Source organism: Beta vulgaris, chromosome 4 (assembly GCF_026745355.1).
Source record: "Beta vulgaris subsp. vulgaris cultivar EL10 chromosome 4, EL10.2, whole genome shotgun sequence".
NCBI classification, from domain to species: Eukaryota; Viridiplantae; Streptophyta; class Magnoliopsida; order Caryophyllales; family Amaranthaceae; genus Beta; species Beta vulgaris.
This window is the reverse complement of record NC_079205.1, coordinates 8,199,218-8,222,269: the sequence shown is the minus strand read 5'-3', so window position 1 is coordinate 8,222,269 and position 23,052 is coordinate 8,199,218. Positions and strand designations below refer to the sequence as shown.

The 23,052-nt window shown below is 34.2% G+C and overlaps 2 protein-coding genes and 1 non-coding gene across 4 annotated transcripts; 1 reads left to right on the top strand and 2 right to left on the bottom strand.

The window, feature by feature from the left end:
- The first annotated feature begins 4,707 nt into the window (after positions 1–4,707).
- On the top strand, positions 4,708–6,274 carry LOC104907233 (zinc finger protein 7). The gene has a single exon (XM_010696127.4). The coding sequence runs from the start codon at positions 5,309–5,311 to the stop codon at positions 6,140–6,142; it is 834 nt and encodes a 277-aa protein (XP_010694429.1). The 5' UTR covers positions 4,708–5,308; the 3' UTR covers positions 6,143–6,274.
- A 6,000-nt stretch (positions 6,275–12,274) lies between these two features.
- On the bottom strand, positions 12,275–12,347 carry TRNAF-GAA (transfer RNA phenylalanine (anticodon GAA)). Its single transcript has one exon. It is a non-coding gene; the product is annotated as a tRNA-Phe (tRNA).
- Positions 12,348–14,504: 2,157 nt separating this feature from the next.
- Positions 14,505–19,281, bottom strand: LOC104907234 (hypothetical protein). Of its 2 annotated transcripts, none has more exons than XM_010696128.4 (6): positions 18,984–19,281; positions 17,571–17,635; positions 17,191–17,220; positions 16,146–17,103; positions 15,785–16,036; positions 14,505–14,731 (listed from the first exon to the last, which is right to left on the bottom strand). In XM_010696128.4, exons 1-6 carry the CDS (start codon positions 19,080–19,082, stop codon positions 14,666–14,668), a joined length of 1,470 nt encoding a protein of 489 aa, XP_010694430.1. In that variant the 5' UTR covers positions 19,083–19,281; the 3' UTR covers positions 14,505–14,665. The 2 variants fall into 2 exon arrangements, with proteins under 2 accessions (XP_010694430.1, XP_019108104.1); XM_019252559.3 differs by having other exon boundaries at positions 17,191–17,335; positions 18,984–19,037.
- Between the last annotated feature and the right edge of the window lie 3,771 nt (positions 19,282–23,052).

Here is a 23,052-nt window from a genome sequence, read left to right as displayed (position 1 = left end):
AATAAATATATAATATGTTTTGTGGATTTGAGTCCAATACAATCCCACTTTTTACCAAACTCAATTTGGTTTATTTGGACTTGCTAGTTTGGATCCAATCTGAAAGTTAAATTTAATTTAAAAGTATATTTTTTGGCCACCTTGATTTCTAATATTGGGCCCATGTTTAATAATAAAAAGAATCCTTGAAGCCCATACATTGGTGCACCACATCTTAAAATAATAACACTCAGAATCCTAAAAAACGCTTTACACGATAATACCAATATATTAACATAAAGAAGATAAAATATTCATGAACGGTGTGTTTGGTAATAACTTTTCAAGTAGTGGCTATATTATAGGGTTGACCAAATCAAAACTCTAATAAAATGTGAACATCAATGCTTGGTAAAGTTGCGATTTGGTTTCGATAGTGTTTGATTAAAGCAAAATATATTAACTTTTAAGGTAGTGGTACTTCTTAAATTACTTTTGGTTGCATAACATAATTCTTTTACTAATCTAACAATCAGTTTAACCGAACTATAAATTATTTTAAATGCTATATTAATTGTTGTCTATTAACGTCTAATAACTAATAACATTCAACCGCTAACAACTACTGCAGTTGTTAACAAGTACCACTGATTTTGTCAAATATGTCCCTAATTTTAATTTGTCTTTTTTAAAAAAAAATCCAAACACCCTCAAAATCTAATTAGACTTGTAAAAATCCAATTCAATTTTAATCCGAATAGTTTTCACCTCTACTCATATGTTAAAATAAATGTAACATATGAGCCCACATGTGTGGGTATGGAAGAGTCATGGGACTGATGAAATGAAAGAGGGATTGGCATGGGTCAGCCACCACAACTCAATTCATGCATAAAAAGGAATCTAATCTTAAAAATCATATTTCTCTCTCAATTATGTATTTGTTTATTTATGGGTGGTACATTTAAGAAGTGGGGAAGGAAGAGGATTTAGAAATGAAGGGATGAGACACGAGTATCTTATGGTGGGACTTTGCCTAACTGCTCTTTCCTTTCACTTGTCCCTTGTCTCTTGTCTCTATGTCTATCTTTACCTTCGTCTCTCTCTCTTGACCTATCTGACATTACCATTGTTCTTTCGCTCTCTCACAACCTATCTTTGGTAGCCCATGAATGCTAACATTTAACATTTTGGTGTGGAGTTTCTTTTTCTTATATCCATTATATACACAGAAATTTATTAGTGATGCCAATAAAGTTTTGTCGTAATGCTTTAAATCATTCAAGTAGTTGATGCATTTAGATCTAGAGGTGTCAAAAATTGATTCGACGAAAACTAAATTGAAAAAAGTGGGTTTCATTAAAAATTGTGATCCAAAATCGCATCTATACACAAACAAGTGATTAATTCTTATATTAAAACTGACTTGATCCATTTTTTACCCAATCTACTAATGAATAATATTAGTTCTATAGCAATTATTATTTGAATTTTTTTTATGTGATTGATACGAAGGACTACTGAAATAACACCTCTTGCAGGTAAAACCGGTCATATTTGCATGTCAGACTACTTGGAAGGAAGGAGGGAGGTTAAGAGAAACCTCACTTGGTCACTCCCACAAAGTCCCTAATAGGGTTTGATTATCCCATGATCTTGAAGTCATGAGGCCAAGCCTTTATCACTAGGTCATGCTTTGCTTTTTTTTTTAAATGAAAAGTCATTCATTGATTTGAAGTCATACAACATCTACAATAAAGATTAAATACTAACAAACACATATCAAATTGAGATACATATGAGTCTAATATGGGAAAATTACGATCGTCGATTAAATCTAACACGTCATAAAACACTCATCTTTCACATCTCTATCTGATGCAGTCTTCTACGAAGAGGTCTATCGATCTGATATAGTTTTAAAGTAGACATGGATTCAATTCTATTAATTGTGATTGAAAAATTGACATCTATTGCAACCGCATACAAATCCCGATTAACAAATCAACCTTTGACTTGATACTCTGGAACTTCAAGCAACAACAAACTTTACTCACAACTCCCACAGAGGAGGAGAAGACAACCCCCCTATAAGAGGGGTTCGGAGCGAGACAAAAACTCCCATAACAATGAGAAATAAACTCTCACAAAAAGAGACTAATTTATTAAACATAAGCACTGAAGGGGAAGAGGGAGAAAACATAGAATGAAAGGAAATAGGCTAGGAATGACCACAAATGGCCATCCATATCATGAGAAGATATAGAAGGCTCGAAGAGAAAGATGAGGGAAGGAGAGGAAAAAAAACGGCCAGGGCTTTGTTTTTTATGGTATCATCAATCATGAATGAGTAATTAGGCCAAGCTTTGTTTGATTATCATTGGAAATTATAAACTCGAATGTATTAGGTCTTGAGTAAATATCTTATAGCCAAAAACTTGAAATCAACAAACCAGAATATGAATCGAACATGTAAACATTTAACATTGACCTGACCGAAACGACCCTATTAAAAGTCTAATTAAAGTCCAACTACTTTTGACATCAAATGTCATATCAATCGTGAATATATTTTAGAGTTTTTTTTGTAAGGATCAACCTTTTAAAACTGTCATTTTGTAAGAAATAACCTTATAATTTTTTTTTACGAGAAACAATATTTAAACTCTATTTTCTTGTCAGATCAGACCACTCAACCATTTCACGACATTGACTTGATTTACCGGCAAAGACTTGATTTTTACCCCCTTTCCCTCTCTTTTCCCCTCCAATTTCTTCCTCCCAACCCCACCCAACTCCAGCTTCACCCCCATTCTCCATCCCCCTTCCTTCTCTCTCCCTCTCTCCTCCCAGCCCCACCCCAACCTCCACCCTCACCCCTCATTTTCTCTCCTCCACCCTCGTTGAACGCTACCATTGAACACCAATAGTGCTCGCCGTTTAGACAGTTTATATGTATGAAAGAGGGGCGGAAAAGGAAGTCTTCTGACATATGTGAAGCCAAGCTGAAGATTGAGTTGAAGGGTAACAAGTGGGCTGTGACTAAATTTGTCAAGGAGCACAACCATGCCTTAGAGAGTTTTAATAAGGTGCATAATATTCAGCCACACAGGCATTTTATTGGCACTGTGAGAATTCATCGAGGAAAAAGAATGAGGGGTTAGGCTGGAGGTTGGGAGGAGAGAGGAAGAGGGATATTGTGTGAGGGAATGAAGGGTTAGGCTAGGAAATGCAATGGTAAGGATGACTTTGCCCTCGACTTCCAGCCAGGTGCTGATGCAGTGACTTCTTGTGCGAAGGAAAAGGCGAGAAGGTGAGGCTGGAGGATGGAGAATGGCGGGTGAGGCTAGAGATTAGGGTGGGGTTAGGAGGAAGAAATTGGAGGGAAAAAGATAGGGAAGGGGGTGAAAAAAAAGTATTCGCCAGAAAAATCAAGTCAATGCCGGAAAATGGTTGAGGGGTCTGATCTGACAACAAAATAGAGTTTAAAGGTTGTTTCTCACAAAAAAAAAATTATAAGTTTGTTTCTCACAAAATGACACTTTTAAAAGGAAAAGGAATATCTGAAAAATAGTGGTACCAAATGGAAAAGCCAAAAGTACAATGGTACCAAATGAAATATCCCAATTCGATTTGTATGTATTTATGGATTTCCTATATTGTCCTTTACCAAAGAAATTATCCAATTATTTTCATCCACGTTTGAATACTTACGCCTCCTATATGACGTCCACCTGAAAAGTCTAAAAACTCACTATTATCTTTGATACTCTTTAATTCAATCACAAAAAAATTAATATTAAAAATCACTCACAATCTTTATTAGTTTTTTATATTGGCAAATAAATATATCTAAATTCATCTAACTATTAGTCTTTGACATTTTAAGCGTAATCATAGTTATAGTACGAATGAAGTATATATAATAATAATTTTTCCAAATGCATCCCTTTAAAGTGGTCACTTTGTTAATTGTAGCCCTTTTATTTCAATATCTTCAATTGCAGCCTCAAATAAAATAAACACTTTTAAGTTGCAGCCCAAAATGCGTGAAGATAAGTTGGATTTAGGCTGCAACTTAAAAGTGTGTGGTTTATTTGAGTCTGTAATTTGAAGAGATTGCAATCAAAGGGCTGAAAGTAACAAATTGGTTACTTTGAAGGGCTGCATTTGGCAAAAAAATCTATAATAAAATAACAAGTTTTGAAATTAACGCACTCATTGTGTGCATATAAGACTAGTATTCCATATATAATCGTGGGACATTATCCTATGTTAGTCTTTGTTTGTATGTTTAAATTACCTAGTTTTCGAATTAATTTACTTATATGTAATTAGAAATATAATGCCTTGGAGATATATGTCATTTCAGACCCTAATAATGTCCAACAATATATTTCCCTTTAAAAAAACGTGCAACAATATATTCTCTCCATTGGTCCATCCATACTTCCTCTATTAATTGCACCATTTCGTTTTTGGCACTATTTATCAACCAACTTTGTTAAGCTATCTCACATCATTATATAAGAAAAACATAGTCAAGTGAAATCTCGTTAGATTCATTTCAACGCAATGATTCCAAATTTATAAATTTTTTATAATTTTTACTTATACGCAATGATAATTGAATTTCACGCTTGCTAAAACATAATTTAACCCTTAATATATTTAACTACCTTTAGTAAGAATTATAAAAAAAAAATATTAAAAATATATATCAAAACAAATCTAACAAAAGATTTTTCAGTATGTAAAAATCAAAATTACTGATAATTAAGTCGCGAGTAAATAATGTAAAAATTCAATAATTGAAACTAATAAAAAAAAAATAGCAAAAGCATACTTTAAACTTTAAAGGACGGAAGGAGTAATTGCTAACAATGAAAACAAGGCAAATAAAAGTGGAAAAAAAAACATATCCCACATTGATGATCCCCAAAACCACATGTATGTTTTATGCTTTATTCCCTTCTTATCTTCTCCATAAGTGGCAAAGAAAATGAGAGAACCCCACTACTCTGTCTTCATCTTTTTCTAAACTAGTCATTACCTCATTCCTACTATTTCACAACAGTCCCAACAAAAAAAAAGCAGTAAACAACTCTACCACCATTTCTAATCCCAATACTACTAGTGGGTAGTGTAGTAGTGTACTATCACTCCCAAATTTAGTAGAGCAGAAGATCTAACACGTTTTTTTCTAACTAGTACTTGAAAAACTGCTTTGTTTGGATACCTACCTTTGTCTTAATTTTCCCACATCTCTAAAAATAACCTTTCAAAACCTAAGAAGGTACGTACTTACTACTTTTTCACTCTTCCAAACATGGCAAATCCAGATTCAAGCAATATACTAAAACAAGAATCACATGAACAAGAGAGAGACAATGAACAACAACAACACAACAACAACAACAACAACAACAACAACAACAACAACAACAACAACAACAACAACAACATAAATTACCCTGTTTCACTTGACTTGAATCTTTGTTTCAATCCAAACAAGGAATTAAGTAATGAAATGGGTGATGAAATAATTGATGATAAGATGAACATGATGGGTGAAAATGAAATATTACCACCCAATAACAGTAGAGTATTCTCATGTAATTACTGCAGGAGGAAATTCTTTAGCTCACAAGCACTTGGAGGTCATCAAAATGCTCATAAAAGAGAAAGAACTATTGCTAAAAGAGCTATGAGGATTGGTGCTTTAGCTGATAGACATGTCAGTTTAGCATCTCTACCTCTCCATGGTTCTCCTCCTTCATCTTCTTCATATCATCATCCTATTTCATCTAGACCATCTATTGATATTCAAGCACATCATGGATCTATGATGATGATGATGCATCCTCATCATCTTCAAACATCCCCCATATCATCACATCATCATCATGATGACCATCATCAAGGTATGCCTTTTCATGATCTACAAGGTTTGTCAGCTCCAAAATTTGAAGGGCAAAATGGGTATTTTCTTGGGGGTGTACCTGTCTTTAATGCGGTGCCGTTTTGGCCAGGAAGTTTCAGGCAAGTGGATGATGAGGCTGATAGTTCAGCTCTCATTATTTCTAATAATAATTTTCATCATCATCATCATCATCAACTGGAAAACCAAGATTCTTGTCCTGATCTTACATTAAAGCTATAATCTTTTTGTTTAATCTTATCTTCTTTTTATTTCTTCTTATTATCTTCTTTGTGTTACTTAGTTTTGTTGGCATGAGATTTGTTAAGGTTTTGTACAGGAGCTATACCACAATTCATTATTTGACCTTTTCAATTTTCCTTTTGTAGTGTCCTTTTGATTGTTTAATGTATAGCACGGAAACCGCTAGGTTTTTAGAAATGGAAACGTTTCTCAAACTTTATTTAATCCTCATTAGCACGAAAATGACTAGGGTTAGTTTTAAAAGTTGAAATGTTTCTGATAGAGTATTAAATGTCAAAAGACCAACTCAACCAAAAGGTTAAATCGATGGTTGGAGTTTCAGAAATAGTTTAATGCTACCTCCGTTTCTTTTTAATTGTTACACTTTGACATTTTACACTATTCACAAATTGCACTTTGACCCTCGTTTGTGATTTATACGTGAATAAAAACATAGTCATGTGGGATCTTGTTAGATTCGTATTAGTATGTATTTTATTAATATGTAGTTTTTATATTTTTTACAAATACAAAATTAGAGATATAAAAGCTTAAAGTAGTGCATCGGCGTACGTGAAAAGTGTAAGTGTAACAATTAAAAAGAAACGGATGTAGTATATACTCTGTCAGTTTCGAATTTGTTTTAGAGATCTTCGTGCTTCATAAAATTTGGACTTTGCAACATGTAATCTATATCTAGAGAAAACTTTTTGTCAAAATGATTTAATCCATGTATACTCCTTGATCCTCATGGAAATTGTACTTAAATACTTGATAGTACCCTTGGGAGTTCAAACCCTATTGTAAGATGACAATTGGGTAGCAGGAACACAGCCTAACTTATGACACGAGCTTTGGTTTAGAGATCTAGAGCATATTACTTTTACAACAATGTCAAAACTTCAATGCCAAATCTCTGCTCATATACTCATAGATGATAGCAAAGTTTACGCTTGGTTGTCACTTATTGTAACCGCACACAACTTTAACTTATAGCATTATTGCAAAATGTCGTTTTAGTTTTTTCTATTAACGTCCTGTATTTTTGTGTAAAAATAAGAAGGTTTTTCCTTCTCTTTCCCATTCCCTCAATCATTCCCTTTCCATCCACCCTCCATTCCTCCTCACCTCTTGTATTCCCTCTCATCTTTCACTCTCTCTCTCTCTCTCTCTCATCCCTTCTATTTCCTCCATTGAAGGACTACAAAATTTAAAAAATTTCCGACAAGTTCACATTTTCAACAACTTCAAGTATTTTTACCATCTCGTTATATTACGAAGAAACGCTAATGTAATTTTAAAAAATCAAATAAAACTGGTAGAATGTCTTGAACATGGCGCTTCGAAAAACTTAGCACGGGGGTCTAGCTGACCGGTCAACGAGTTGGGGTCCAGGGAGCAAGGTGGCCCCCGATGGGAGTTCGGGGGTAACACCCCCTGAAACTTACGATACATGAGGTCTAGTGTAATCATTTTTTGTTTCATTCCCTATTTTGGCTGATTTTATTTAGCTTTATTAGAACATTTGAGAGTAGAGTAAAATTTACCAAATTGATGACTTGAAAATGCCGAAAAAGTACCTAGGCGCCTACAACCAAAGGAACAGGCGCCGAACCTGTGGTCAGACACCTATTTTAGGCACCCGAACCTGTGGTCAGACGCCTATTTTAGGTGCCCGAACCTGTGGTCAGTACCTAAAATAGGCATCTGACTACTTTTTCGGCATTTTCAATTTTTGGAAAAGTTGCATCTATTATAAAAGGAAAGGTTGCCGGAGATATTGACGTAGGAGTGGCGGCGTGATGATGCCATTCAACCTCCTTCAATATGTGATGAGAGAGAGTGATCGGAAAAGTGGTCGGAGAAGTCCTTGAATGATGAGATAGTGTGAGGAAGTATGAGGGTGGGAGAGTGAGAAAGAGAGTGAAGATGTATGAGAATGGGAGAGTGAGAGAAAGTCGGGAAATGTATATGAATATAAATACATAAGAAGTATGTATATAGGATATTAGTAGGAAAAAATAGGGCGGATTGCTAATCTGCTAGTGCCACTGCCACTAGCTAGGTGTTAGCTTTATTTGATGTCATGACATCTATATGAATATATTCAGTTTGAGCGTTGATGCATGTCACGATATATGTTGAGAATATATACAATTCAACAAAATTAGAAGGGTTTCTTTTTTCGGTTCATGTGAGCTTTACCTTCAAACTTTTGAAAATTCTACCAAGCATAACTTATAACTTTCAAAAAGAACATTTTGAGGACCATTTTGACTACTTGTTCGATGTAGACAATCTCCTACAAAGTTCTTGATGCAAGAAGAGTTTCCTAAAGATAATTACTAATTTGTCCCCATTGTGTATATTACGAGGGATTCCAATTGATTTTAGATCTCCCACTTTGTTTGTTATCCATCAAGCTCTGGAAGCAAGACTTCTTAGTATTCAAACTCACTGGCTACTATAGTTGATTAGTGGGTACAATCAAAAGATAATCATTGGCAATCAAAAAAATGATTGGCCTCATGCTACTCGTGACATCTAAGCGCACTTTTTTTGAGGAAAGCCCACGAGGGTGACTAAGAATCATTCATAGGAACACCGAGACACACTATTGAACATAGTACTAACATGAACAATTTCATCAAGGATAAGGTGGAAGTTACTCCCGCCTCGCTCTTGTGAAGAAAATGTGTTAATGAAGTGAAGGCAATCACTTTACATAACCACATTATGAAACCCGAATTCCACAGCCACGTGGATATCATATAATTGGTCTCAACAATTAACGACTCCCAACAATCCTCCATCTTCCATGTTGCAGCCAACTACGCATTGCCATTTATCCTCCAAATCATCGCTCTGGCCGACGCACCCAACTTCACACGTCCCCGTCCACATTGAGCATAACAGAGCCTTCCCTAACTGGTATCCGGCGTTGTTGAGCAGCTAACCCCACACATGCCCCATGCTTATCTTCCACACAAAGTTTGGCCGATAGTTTATGCACGTAGGCCATTGTTTGATGGGAATTACAATCTTTCCTTCAAACAACCAACTATTTATTGCATTTGAAATAGCCCAATTACATATCATCATCAAAAGCCTATGTTCAATACGAGGGAGTTGCTCTAGACACGCCAATTCCGAGTTCCCAAAGTTGTGTTACCTCCCTAGCCCTGTTTCTCCTACTCCACTGTAATCCCAAATAGGCCTCCAATAACACAATTCTGCAAGTAATGGAGCTCTGTTTCATCCTCTACCGCATAAAGGTTGCACATATGGTATGTCCATACTTGGAACATGCTTACTTAGTCCTCTCTTTGTCAGCAAAGCCCACAACAAGCTCTACGAATTCGAATGAAGAAAAGCTTAATACAAGGAGAATATTAATGTACCATACTTTTTTCGTAAATTACAGCGCATTGACAAAAAAACATGTTCTCTCCATCCAATTCACCTAAAATAGATCAATAGGCTGGACAATTAGAGTAGTTTCCATCTTTCTCCAAATCCTAACATAAAACATCATCAAGGACAAGAAAAATTAGAGAACGATCAACATATGTTCGCGCTCAAAAGGGTCAGAAGCTCATTTATAATAAGAGAAATATTCCACTTAGCATAGATAAGATGAATAAGATCAGAAACAATGAGATTCGCGCTCGCATTACCTCATGGAGAAATAATCTTTCGAGATTGAGTACTAGGGATCCACATACTTGATCCATATTGATATCTTCAACCCATAGAACACCCACATGCCATATAGCATCCCCTTGCACCACCGACCATTTCACCCCAGGAATAGCTTGGATTTCTGCCAAGCTCAGAGCTTAAGTAGTCCCCATTAGCATAATAACAAGCCTTTAATATTTCAGCCACGAAGCTAGTATGTACTAGATTGCATGAGCCTCTAGGCTTGTTTACCTAAAAGAGCCAAGTTAAAGTATTTGAAGCTACGAATGCCCAATCTCCCTGCCGCCTTAGGACTACACAAACTCTCCAATCTAACCAATGAATTTTCCTTTCCCCTTTTTGTCCCCACCAAAAACTTGATATCATAGAACACAACATCACAAAAAGATGAAGTGGATTTGTAATTTGACTTTTTTAGTTATTTTCATATATAAACATATGCATGAGTAAATTTACTCTACCTTGAAACTAAATTTAGTGTCAACATATCAAACTTCCTGTCTCTACCAAGCGACTTCATAAACTCTAGGGATAAGCAAACGTCGACAAATTTTGCAAAAAAGAAAAAAAAAAAAAACTCCAACTCGGTTAGAACCGATTTTGTAAATATTAAAACCAAAATCAAAACCTGTCATACATAGGTATTCGACTAGCTAATTGTGCCGTGATTAACGGATGGATGAGAGTAACTTTTGGACCTATGACATCACTTCTACTCATAGTAATAAGGTAAAAGATAATCCCTAATAATAAAGTGGCTCCTTTAACTTAAGACTGGCCGGTGCATATAATGTAAATAGTCGCCCTTTTAGGCAAACAAATAAATGGTCTTCCACTAACATCGTAAGGCAGACTTATTAAACAATACTTAGTAAATTATGTTTTTAAGCTGATAAAGTGCAAAAAGAAAAAAAAAAACAATGATCTCAAGGGTTTTTCTAAATTAAGAAATCTCACATTTGTTACTTGGTATTAGTTAGTTCGGTGATTTTTCGCATTTCTCATATATTAATATACAAGTATTTATCGACAAATTCAGAATAAGTATTTGATTATGGAACAGCGTGATAGGTCTGGAAAACTGGAAAATAAAATCGGTTACAATTACCTCCAATATTTTGGACATAAGACCCTACATAACCATACCAACTTGGGTTTTAAACCTAGCGATTATTCGCTAGTTACAAATCTAGGAATCTGAACGGTGTACGGTGTTTTTGCTGATTTTTTTTCTTAAAGAGAAATTTCAATAATTGAAGGCCAAACGACATCTATAATAGGTGTTACAAAAAAAACAAAATACAATCAAACAAGATCACAAAAGCTATAATGAAATTAATCAATATGGCGCAGACCTCTTGTATTTGTTGAATCAAGCATATATTGATGAAACCATTTATTATTTTGACATGGTATGGAGAAAAACATTATTGATCTAACCATGTTGTCAAAGCATCCACTAACTTCATGTTTAATTTATAGTCTTGAACTTCAATTAACGAGAAACTCTCATAAGGAGAGATTAACTTATTCAACAAAATAATAAAACAAACTAGAAACTGAAAACAAGAGAGGAAAATGGACTTATTGTGGATTTAATCATCCACAACGGCCCATATAGAGGGGAAAGGGGAGAAAAAGGGGGCGACGAGAGAATTAGGTTCCAATGCTTTTGCTGACCTCTACCATGAGTAAGCTACCATGTGGCTAAAGGCCAACCGATAACTTATTGAATACTCCCTCCGTTTTTTAAAGATCTTCCCACTTACTGTTCCTACAGATACCAAGGAAAATCAAGTTGTGTGGGGCATGGTGTGAGTAAAGTATGAGAGAGAAAGGGGTTAAAATAAATAAACAAATAAAAAGGGGTTAAAGTAGGAGAGAGAAAGAGAGTAAAATTGAATTAATAATGTAATGGTGGACCATATGATAGTGACATGAGAGGGTAAATAGGGAAATTTGTTTTGCCAAATAAGGAATAAAGCAAAAGAGGGAAGATCTTTTGGAAACACCCTTAAACGGAAAAAGGGAAGATCTTTAGGAAACGGAGGGAGTATTATTTAATTATCCATCTATCTATACTAATATATTAAAAGACAGTTCCTAAACAAGAAACGATGTCACGTGTAGATTGTTTTAATCCATGTAATCAACATACAATAAAAAAAAAAACAGAAATACAATGTATAAGATTGACCCTGTGATCAGTGATCACAAACATAAATACTCAAGTCTTAACCAATAAACTAAGTGATATTTGATGTTATCATTTTTGAAGTAAAATATTAATAAATAAAAAATATAATTACTCGGAATATAACCCAAACCTAAAAATTAGTTTTCTATTAAACACTCATAGATTTGACTGGTGTTAAATAAGTTTCCTTATTAAATTTCAACGCTATTAGAACTGGAAAAAATAACTAAAAATGCGGTGAGCGTGGATCGAACACGCGACCTTCAGATCTTCAGTCTGACGCTCTCCCAACTGAGCTATCCCCGCTTTTATTTACTAATTCGGTTTTCAGTTATACTTATTAAGAAATAAACTCATCTCCAGGAGAAAAATTTTGGACGTTTATAATAAACGCTGACCATGCACTTCCACCGACTTTGTATTTCAAAAAAGTTAATTTTCTAACAAATCCATTCCATTTCACTCTAATCCAACACTATTCTAGTCATCCCTTCTCTTCTTCTTCCTTTCTTTTTTTTTGATTATCGAACTACAACAGATAATTTCAAAAAACAAATAACTCGGTAGTTTTACCGAACGGATTAAACTAGTCATTAAATAAATTAAACTAGTCAATTAATGGATTAAAAAATATCATTACTGAATAGATTAAACTAGTCACGAAATAGATTAACTTGGTTCTAAAATAGATTAAACTAGTCACTATATTAAAAAGAGGTGGCATGTTCTCCTCTTAATATTGGGCTTGAGTCATGTCTAATTTTAAGTTAAAATTAGACAGTCTCTTACAAGACCAACTGTTCTAATAATTTGTGTTAAGGTGATTATTTGAGGATATTAGATTTTAATACTTCCTCCATTCTGTTTTAAATTAAATAACACGTTTGTTTTTTCATGCATCGAGACGAATCTAACAAGATCTCACTTGACTTTGTTTTTCTTTATATAATAGCGACAAATTGGAGTCAAAATTTATCAATAAATATTGTCATTTCACCCAATGTTTCATTTAAAATAGAGCGGAAGAAGTATTCAAATTTAGAGCACAAAAAAAATCTTATATGTAGTAGTATATTGCTTCCTCCAACTTTTTTACTTGCTGGTTTCCATTTTTGGTAATTCGCTATTAATTGCAACGTTTCTATTTCTAACCATATATTCTCTCGATCTCTCTTCTAACACAAAGAATCCGCTCTCTACCTCTCTCCTCTTATTGCAAGTAATTAAAAACCGCGGAAGTATATATCAAGCTAAATTTGGGTCAAACATTAGCTACACAAATATCCAACATGACATTATCGTTTAGTATTTCAAAATTAAATATCTTATATAATGTCTTATAATTATATCTCATTAAAAGATTCACACAAGTAGTTAGATAATTAATCTTGTAATGATAATAACAAGAGACTATTATTGTAGACATAAGCTCTTACTCCAATTTCTTATAGAAAGTTGAGCTATTGCTTTCATCCTCAAACTTTTTTAAGGGTTTATATTTCAAATATCATGCAATTACTTATCATTCCATTTATTACGTCAATTTTTCATCACTAAGAAAAAAATACAAAAAATAACAACCCACGACATCGCACGGGACACTCACTAGTTTATTCAAATAAGCCAACCTATAAACGGTTTGATGAATTTAATTTCACCTATTGATTATGCTTTAGTAATCCCAACTTTTTGGGGTAGTTTCTCAAGATAATGTGAACTGTTATTTTTCTTGTCATCATCAATCCGTTTTGGTCTATTGTATGCAAGAAAATAAAAGTTTGGATTCTTTTAAGAAGCTATCCCCGAAAGTTGGATTATTGTAAAATAATCAAAAGGCTAGCTTAAAATCAAGAACTGGCGAAATGTTTGATTATTAAAATTAATTTTTCCAATATATGTAAAATTATAAATTATATATGGTCAAAATTATGTCACTTGGAAAATCTGGTAATAAAATTTATTTACCATTTAAAAGTAAGAGATATTTTAATCAAATATTACACTTCTTCCGTTTTTTTTTTTTAGATGCTACACTTTCTAAAAAGAGGTGCTCAAATTAGATGCATTACTTTCTTTTTTGGTAAATAAATCTTCTTTGTCAAGAAAAAAAAAATCTTCTCTCTCTCTCTCCTATCACATGGGTCCTCGTTTTTCTTTCTCTCTCCTCTCTAAAAATTACTTAGGAGTCCGCAATTTCAGAAGGGTAAAAAGAAACTGATGAAGTCATATAGAAGGCCACAAATGGGAAAAACCAAGAGAAACTGTACATAAGGTGGAGGGAATAATTGGTGTTGCCTTGTGACTTGTAGTTATATATAGATGGCTCATCTAATTCTGCAAAAATGAAATTACATATTGGTGCCTACTGTAACTCTGCAACTGCAAAGTGTAAACTCAAGCTCAAGCATGTCGGACAAGAGCAGGAAGAGGAAGAGGAAAAGGAAGAGTAGGACAATTCCACAATTGCAAAATGGAAGTACAAGCTTCAGATAGCTCTCATCTTAAAACGGGCTAAATAGTATAAGCTACAAAATACAGGATTTCATCTTTGTGACAGCTCAGTATGTATGTTCAAAATGGGAGTATATACAGATTACAGAGCTTGTTGTTTCCGTCAGCATTCCTCATCTAAGATGAACCCGAGTATCTAATAAGGCTATGCTATCTTCATTCATCTCACAGATCCTCACCTGTTAATGACAAAGATCATTAGATTTGCATGGCGAAGAGATACAATTCTCTTCTTTTTGTTCACATCATTGTGGACAACACACTAGTTAGACCGTGTTTTGTTTGGCTGAAATTGACTGAACTGAACTGAACTGAACTGAATTTTTAAGTCCAAAAAAACAGGGCCTTAGTTTACCCTTGAGAAGATTTTCCATCATTAACCATTGAATATTGTACAAACTTCATCAGAAGGCTATATAAGAACTACAGAGAATAATTTGATATATCTGTCAAGCGTATACAAGTTAACTACTAACTTGATTTTAAGTGGTTCTTCCATATTTCTGTAGCCAAGCACATATTAAAGCTTATTGTGATGCTATGGATATAAATACTCCAAATGCATTGGTAAACCTTTTTGGCTCTTTCTCTATAAAACCAACAGTTAGCAAAACCTCTTAAGATCCCTTGTCTGTTGTCTCTACTAAATTTACCCCAATGCAAAGTGCAAACGAGTGCTCAATGGGATGTATATCATAACTCTATACAAGCTGGCAACGTTTGTGCATCAGTGTTCAAGTCAGCACACTTAAGAACACACATGGCATGAGATTTTTAAGTGTTAGTAATGGAAACAGGAAAACGTTCTGTTGCATGTTGTTTGATATAAGGGGTGAGGATGTGGGGTAATGGTTTCCATTTCCGAGGTAACCATCCATTTTACCTTACTCAACCCTATGGTAACACATTATATTAGCCTCCTCATTACACACTTATTAGTGTTTCCTCTCCATAATAGGACCAAATAACCGATACAAAGTAACAATTATTGATATCTGACTGACTCTAATTGATTCTATCTCGTTTCTGTTCCATGAGTTGAACTACACATGAACTTAATTTTATTGCTCAAGTAGTCAAAATTTTAATATGGGTGAAAGTTCTTAAGAAAAATTGACACTTGACTCAGGTTGAATGAAATGACTCCACAATGTTAATGTTGAATTCTTGATTGAAACCCATTCATAATAACAGCTATATGAGACAGAATAAGAGAAAACACTTATGGTTACCTTTGAATCAATTGTTGTTACTCCAACTTTGTTTATTGACTTCAATTTGGTTACCTTGTGATCTGATACTCTTACAACAGGCAGACTGGCTTTACTACCAGATCTATGACTGAAAACTGTTCTGCCTTGCATGTTCTCCTTTCCGCTGCACGTAGATTTATTAAACTGGCTGCTCCCAACTTTCACCTTGACGCCTTGAGCAGCAATTTTTGACTGATTCAAAGAACTTTTCTGGGCTGTTTGGAGTAGAACCTGCACAAAATCATATGCAGCAATTGTAATAAATGCCATATGATGAATGACCCCTTCAACCCAATATAGAATGTAGGTTATTCTGAGCTGAGTTCAGCCAATTGCTGACCTTTTTGGACTTTAAAAGTTCCTGGCCACTGGATGATGCAGCAGCAGCTTTACCCTCAATCTTGGAGTTGTAAGCATTCCTCGTGCGCACCTCAGTCACCGTTTTAGCTTTTACTCTCCCGTTGACAGGGTTTGCAACTTTTCTCATGTCTCTGACATTTGGAATTTTATCTTTGTTCCCCTTCAAAACAGCTTGAATTTTCTTAACCTCAACTTTTGGATTTGAAGATCCCAGATTAGGCCTCCCAGAACAATTCTTGTGACCTTTTGATCCTATGTTTGCATTCATCTCTACTTTCACATGCTTGCGCTGATCAGTTTTTAGCACTACTGCAGATATCTTGCTTTTTATATCATATCCAGTATTTGAAGAGCCCACGCTGGACTTGCCACCTGAAGATTTACGACCTTTTGATTCTCTGTCATCACTTTTCTCAACCCTCGATGCTGGTCTTGTGGCACAGCTTTTTCTAAGATTGGTTCTCAACGCATTCAGCAAACTACCTGTTTGACCAAATGCCTCTTTTGACACCTCCAAAACCTTTGAATCTCGTTGCAAACTTACAGTTGTTATGGTACTTGCTGAAACCCCACTTGTAGTTGCTGGCTGAGAATTCAGAGCAACTCGTACCTCTGTATCATCCCCCACACTGGTTATCGAACTAGAAGCCTCACTTTGATGTCCACGGCTCACTTTAGGTTTACATTCCTGACTTAAAACTGTATTTAATAACGAACTTGTATCTCCCAAATCATTGACGGGGTGGTCTTCATCTAATGAAATCTGACGACAATTGCTTTTCCAGTCTATACTTTTATAGTCCTTGCCTCTTGATTTCGAAACAGAAGATGGAAGCTTCGGAGAACATGCCCCTTCAAGGCTTAAGTTGAGCATATTATTCTCCACATCTGGGTGTGCAAATGCAGATCTTAAATGACGTGCAGAATGACGATGGAACCTAAAAATCAAGTTAAGCACATAAACAAAAGTTCAACCAGATGGGAAAACTAAGGGTAGTCAAATTTATAGGTGAAATGATACTTACGGATGAGTAGTTTGAAACCAGGCATCATCACTGCAAAATGACCAAGATTGCTTTAGCAGCTAATGTAAATAGTACGAACATGCTACTCACTCCATCCCAAGTATATCAGCATAGATGATTTTCACTTTCCAAGCTGCATCCTTGACTACGATTTTGTTTCATATCATTTGAAATTCAACTTTCTATCAATTATAGACCAAAACTTCTACTTAACAACTTTAGGTTGCGACTTTTCAAGCAATCAATCTCACTATAAATTGTACGAGATTTATGATCAAAGACTTACGAATTTGACAAGAAAAAGACAACTATAACAATTTGCTAGTTTAGTTGGGACACAAAAAAAGTGAAACATAAGAAAACTATACTTCTGAACTTACTTGTCTTCTGTTATCAGCTTTGACTCCAACGAGAGATCAGCCCACATAGGTGCCTCAATTTCTTCCTGCGATTGATACACACACAAGACAACAAACATGTTACAACCCATGGCCCTCCATCTTAATATAACCTATTCTTCTCAGTGTATATCAGTGCAAAATGCTAACACACCAGACCTTGTACATCATGAATACAGCATTTCATATATACCACACGAGCTCAACAACAGAAAAAGGTACTAGCTTGACAATAAGTATGTTAGAAAAGCCGTTCACCTTTTACATGGTTTCTCAAAACTTTATAAAGCATTTCGGCTCGGTTTGATTGGGAACAAAAACATTTCAATGAGAGATTTTCCAAATGAGAATATAATTACAAATTATTTTTCCTTTGTTTGGCTCCTCAAAAGAAAAGTTAGAGGGACAAAGAAAAATAAAAATGGAGGGAAGAGGATTAATGGGAGAAGAGAAGGACCAAGGTAAGAGATAAGGAGGAAAATGTGACAATTATTCATTTGACAAGGAAAATGTTTTCCATCCTCAAAAGATGTATTTTCTGCCCTTCACAAACCAAACAAAGAAAAATAGGAAAACCACTTTTGTGGGAAAATACTTTACTCCCAACCAAACACTCTCTTCGTTAGACCCAACCAACAGCACAACACAAACTAGCATAGAGTAAACCTAAGATTCTTGCCACCAATTCTAAATCAACATTAGTTTTCACAGAATTTTTAAAGTTAAACTAGCTAATTGGAACTCCAAATAATCTAATACAAGCAATCAGTCTCTAATTTTTTTCCTATGAACCTAATTATTATTTTTCGACATTGGCTGAAAGAAAGAAAAATTTACAAAGCGGGGTTACAAAAATCCGTCATGGTGGCTAAGCATTGTTTGGCCAAACAAATTATAAAACAAATCATTCACTCATTAGATTGTCAAACTCAAAATTCTTCGAATGTGTCAACTAGCTTAGTTGGTAAAGTTCTTAACGGACTACGCTAGAACCCTTATTTAACATTCATCTACCCGTCTTCATCAACCTTTGTGTCTCTTTGAAAACCAAAGAAAAAGAAACACCAAATGTTTCAACAACTTGAGATTTTTTCAGTTGACCCACAATAAGAACAGTGTATAGAAAAGACTCAAAAAGCAAGAAATCCAATCAAATTGGAAAAACTAATATATACCCAGATGCTAAATCTGCATAATAAACAAAGAAAAATCTCAATATAACATATTCAAGTTAGATACTGCCTCAAATAACAAAGTTTCTATAACCCACATTAAACCCTATAAATCAAATTAAATTTCAAACTCAACCCACATTAAACCCTATAAATCAAAATAACCCACTTTAAATCAAATGAGAATAATGTAGTTATTGAATTCAAGAAAATGAGGAAATACCAGAAAAGCCCAGTGATCAACTTCTGCAGTGCTTGCCCTCTTTGATGGTCCAACACCATTTTCGTCATTTTCTTTGACCTTAATCTTACTCTGAACCATTCTTTTTTTAGATTTTTGAGCAATTCTCAAAGAAATTTCACAGATTTACTTTGTTGAATCATGGGAAACAAAAAAATTTAGATTTTTTTTTATGGGTTTCTTACAAGTTGGGATTTAAGCAACGTCATTGAATTGGGAATTTGAGGGGACAGGAGAAGGAGGATTTTACACGTGTAGGGTGGGGATTTTTTGTATATTATTCGACCGTTGGATAGTTCAATGGAAATATGAATATTAGGAGGGAAAAGTAGCTTCCTTTGGAAGACTGATAAACCCTTGCTTAAAAACTTGTCCTAGAATCTAGATTATCAAGGTGATTGGTAATATTGGAACAATAGTTTTGAATCAATTTTACTTCTTTAGTTTTGGAAAATGGCCTTTAATAAAATAAAATTGTAATTCTTAATGCAAGCGTTTGGTAATCCATGTGTGATTAGTAATATGATCCTAGAATATGATATATTTCCTGATAAGTTACCCGTTACACTGCACAATTAAAAAAATTATTATCATTGCTGAGTTTAATTTCACTAATTATAATGCCTATCCTTGGGTAGATAATTTTTTTCCATATGATCCGTGCTTACATATTTATTTTTCAATGCAATCATTTATTAAACTTTGATGCATTTACGGGTGATTTTAGCAAGGAAACTAGCACGTTGAATGAATTTTTTTTTTTTTGGGGGGGGGGGGGGGTGGTGGTTTGGGGATCAACTTTGGTTACTTCTGTTTTAGTACTAATATAGACTAGGATCACAAGAGCATTTGCGTAATTTTGAGAAATAATACAAGAATTTGGGAGATTTTACAAAATAACACACAGGTGTGTTTTGAGAATTCTGACTCTCTTTATTTTCGAAAATTCACAAGATTGTCATTGTGATATAAAAGTCGTTACTCATCGTCAAAAAAATCTCATTTCATAAGCACTATTCACATACACAAATTCTTGGATATAATTGTTACACCATAGTTTATGGTGTTACAATCTACAAACCACTGTTTTCTTTTGTAAAAAAACTCAAATGACATGATATAATGATACAATGACATGAGATTCATGAAATTATTTGTATGGTTCATGTCATTCTTGTTGGAGTCTATGTCATTATGCATGTTACACAATAAGTTATGGTGTAACATGTTACACCCATGACACAAATCACAATGATAAATTAAAAGTTTCTCATCCTAGATATGTGTGCACTCTAAATTTTCCAACCACTTAAACCCCTGTTCTTTTCGATCGAGCTCGGAACTTAAACTAAATTAAAGAATGGAAATTAAATGAACTCTGAGCACCTAGTCTACTTAGGCCTTGTTATAATAATACTAATAATAATTGACCCTACCTCCCGTCATGATTTGTCTTGAAGAGCCAACAAAACAAAAAAAGGCAGCCACAGGTTACATCGCATCGCATACCATAATTCAGTTTAGCCGATGATGACATTTCGAGCTATGATAGCGGATTAACCAAAATGGTACTTCCTCCATTTTCTTTTACTTGTACCATATTCTTTTTTGGTTGTTTTTATTACTTGTACCATATACCTTGTTTGAAGACCTTTGGTCCTTCAACTTACATAATTGCCTTGGCACATGGGGTGGTCCCAAACAATTAAGCAACTTTGTCGCTTTAACTTTACCAAACAGCACATAGGTTGTTTTGTAAATTCACACATCTAATATTTTCTCCTTAATGTTTGTGCTAAACTCTTTGGATATAAGTAAAAGAAAAGGAGGAAGTAACTTGATGTTGTGAATGAGGAAACAGGTACACATATTTTCTAAGATTTATGAATTATTTTCTAACATAAACAACGTTGGGTTGTAGCGACAAGTGTACTTGTGCAATGCCAGAATTTGATAGTGTAAAAGGGCAAATAGAGGTTAGTCTTTATTTTTGAGTCCGTTTTTGAAGAGACGGTCTCACGTTAGTGTTAACGTGAGAATAGCTGATGTCACGCTGACATCACGCTCGTGCATCAAACCAACAACGAAATTAGTTAAGCGCTTGGATCTATTAGTTATACTATCCTTAAATTGCTTCTGGATGAATTAGTTAAGCGTTTGAATTTATTAGTTATACTATCCTTAAATAGCTTCTGGATGAATTAGTTAAGCGTTGAAGTTAAAAGCGCTAAAGTATGTTAGTTATATCACATAATCCAGATTATAACACGTTTTATTAGCCCTAATTTCACATTCTCTCTTTCTTCTCCAATCCATCGAGTTGCCCTAAAAGTTGCATTGTTTTGCTCCTCCATTCTCCACCTACAACCACCTGAATTCGTTGTATAATTTGAAATATATATCTTGAAAACTATAACTAATAACGTGTAAACATTTAGTAATAATTGAAAACCATAACTGTTAAAATCTTAGAAATATAACTAATAACGAAAAATATAACTAATAATGTGTAAGCAGTTACTAATGACAAAAAAATCATAACTATTAAACTTACAAATATAACTATTTACCCAACACCAGAACTATCTACCTGGAAACGATAACTAATTACCAAAAAATCATAACTACTTAACCGAAACATATATTACGGCGAAATTTGTAACTATCTACCTCAAAATCATAACTCATAAGAGATACATTAGGTGAAAGTTTCAAATGTTCAAAAAATAGAAGACATAAAAAGAAAGAAAAAGAAAGAGATGGCTTTTGGGAGTATTGGAAGTTGGGGTGGTGGAGAGAATAATGGCACTACAACGGATAGAGAAACAGAAGGGGTAGAGAAGAGATAAATGAGAGTTGGTAGATGAGAGGGGCATAGGAGAGAGAAATGAAGGTTGGTAGAGGAGAGATCTCTATTATATAAGTCAAGAGGGGAGCTATGGTGTCCCCCAATGAAATGTCCTTTTTATCCTTAGCTAAATATATATACTTAATTGGATATTCAGATTTTGTACAATTATATCCTTTCCTAATTTAAAAATTGGTCAAAATTCCAATAATAAACTAAATAAACATTAACAAAGTAACTTGAGATAATGGGAAAAATGATTACTCAATTAAAAAAATTACAAATTTAATTTGACTAGAAAACTTTACGTCTAAATGTTTGTCTCAATTTCTAAAAACTTTATAGATTACAGTAGTTTGTATAACAATCGTCTAAATGTTTGTCTCAATTTCTAAAAACTTTATAGATTACAGTAGTTTGTATAACAATAATTATAAATCACACTTCTATAATTATATTTTGATGAAATTTATTAAGAATAGACCCGAAATCGACGCACGTATCTCGTGCATAGAAGACTAGTAAATATAAATTGAGGGGAAATGTGATGGTTTTACTAGCATAACTAATCGGTCCAAATGCTTAACTATTTCCAATGTTAGTATTATGCCAGTTGGTCTCATGTTAACATTAACGGGAAACCGTCGTTTTCAAGAATTTGTGTTTTTTTTCATGTGTTAGCTGGTTAGACTACTGGTTTGTGTAAAAGTGTTGGGCAAATCACTATTAGGTGATTTTTATCGTATTGCGTAAATGACAAAGAACAACATTCAAATAATTATTAGTGAGGGATTTTTTTCTCAATTGCATAGTATAGGGTAGTAAATTTGACCAACTCTAAATCGACAAAAGTCATTTCACCACTAAAACCATAAAACTCTCTTCCAAATATATTACTAGCAAAATCAATTTTTCGCATCAAACCTCTCTTTCAATCTCTCTTCACAATCAAATACTCCAATTAGAAGTTTGGACAAGTCAAAATTATATTTTTCCCCCAAAGCTCTCACAATCAATTACTTCAATTAGATGTTTAGACTAGTCAAAACTCTTTGAATCAAATACCCGCATAATATAAGCCATTAAAATAATTAACGAATCAAGATTCATACATAAGAGAAAATCACTGGATGAGGAAGAGGTGAAGAGGTGGTAGCTCAATACATTACCACCTTGAATTTCAAGACCTTTAACCTAGGATTC

Coding starts and splice junctions, on each gene's coding strand:
- LOC104907233 (XM_010696127.4), top strand. CDS start 5,309: ATGGCAAATCCAGATTCAAGCAATATACTAAAACAAGAATCACATGAA.
- LOC104907234 (XM_010696128.4), bottom strand. CDS start 19,082: ATGGTTCAGAGTAAGATTAAGGTCAAAGAAAATGACGAAAATGGTGTT. Junction 17,636..18,983: donor TTGATCACTGGGCTTTTCTG/GTATTTCCTCAT, acceptor TATCAATCGCAG/GAAGAAATTGAGGCACCTAT. Junction 14,732..15,784: donor TAACAACAATTGATTCAAAG/GTAACCATAAGT, acceptor TGTCATTAACAG/GTGAGGATCTGTGAGATGAA.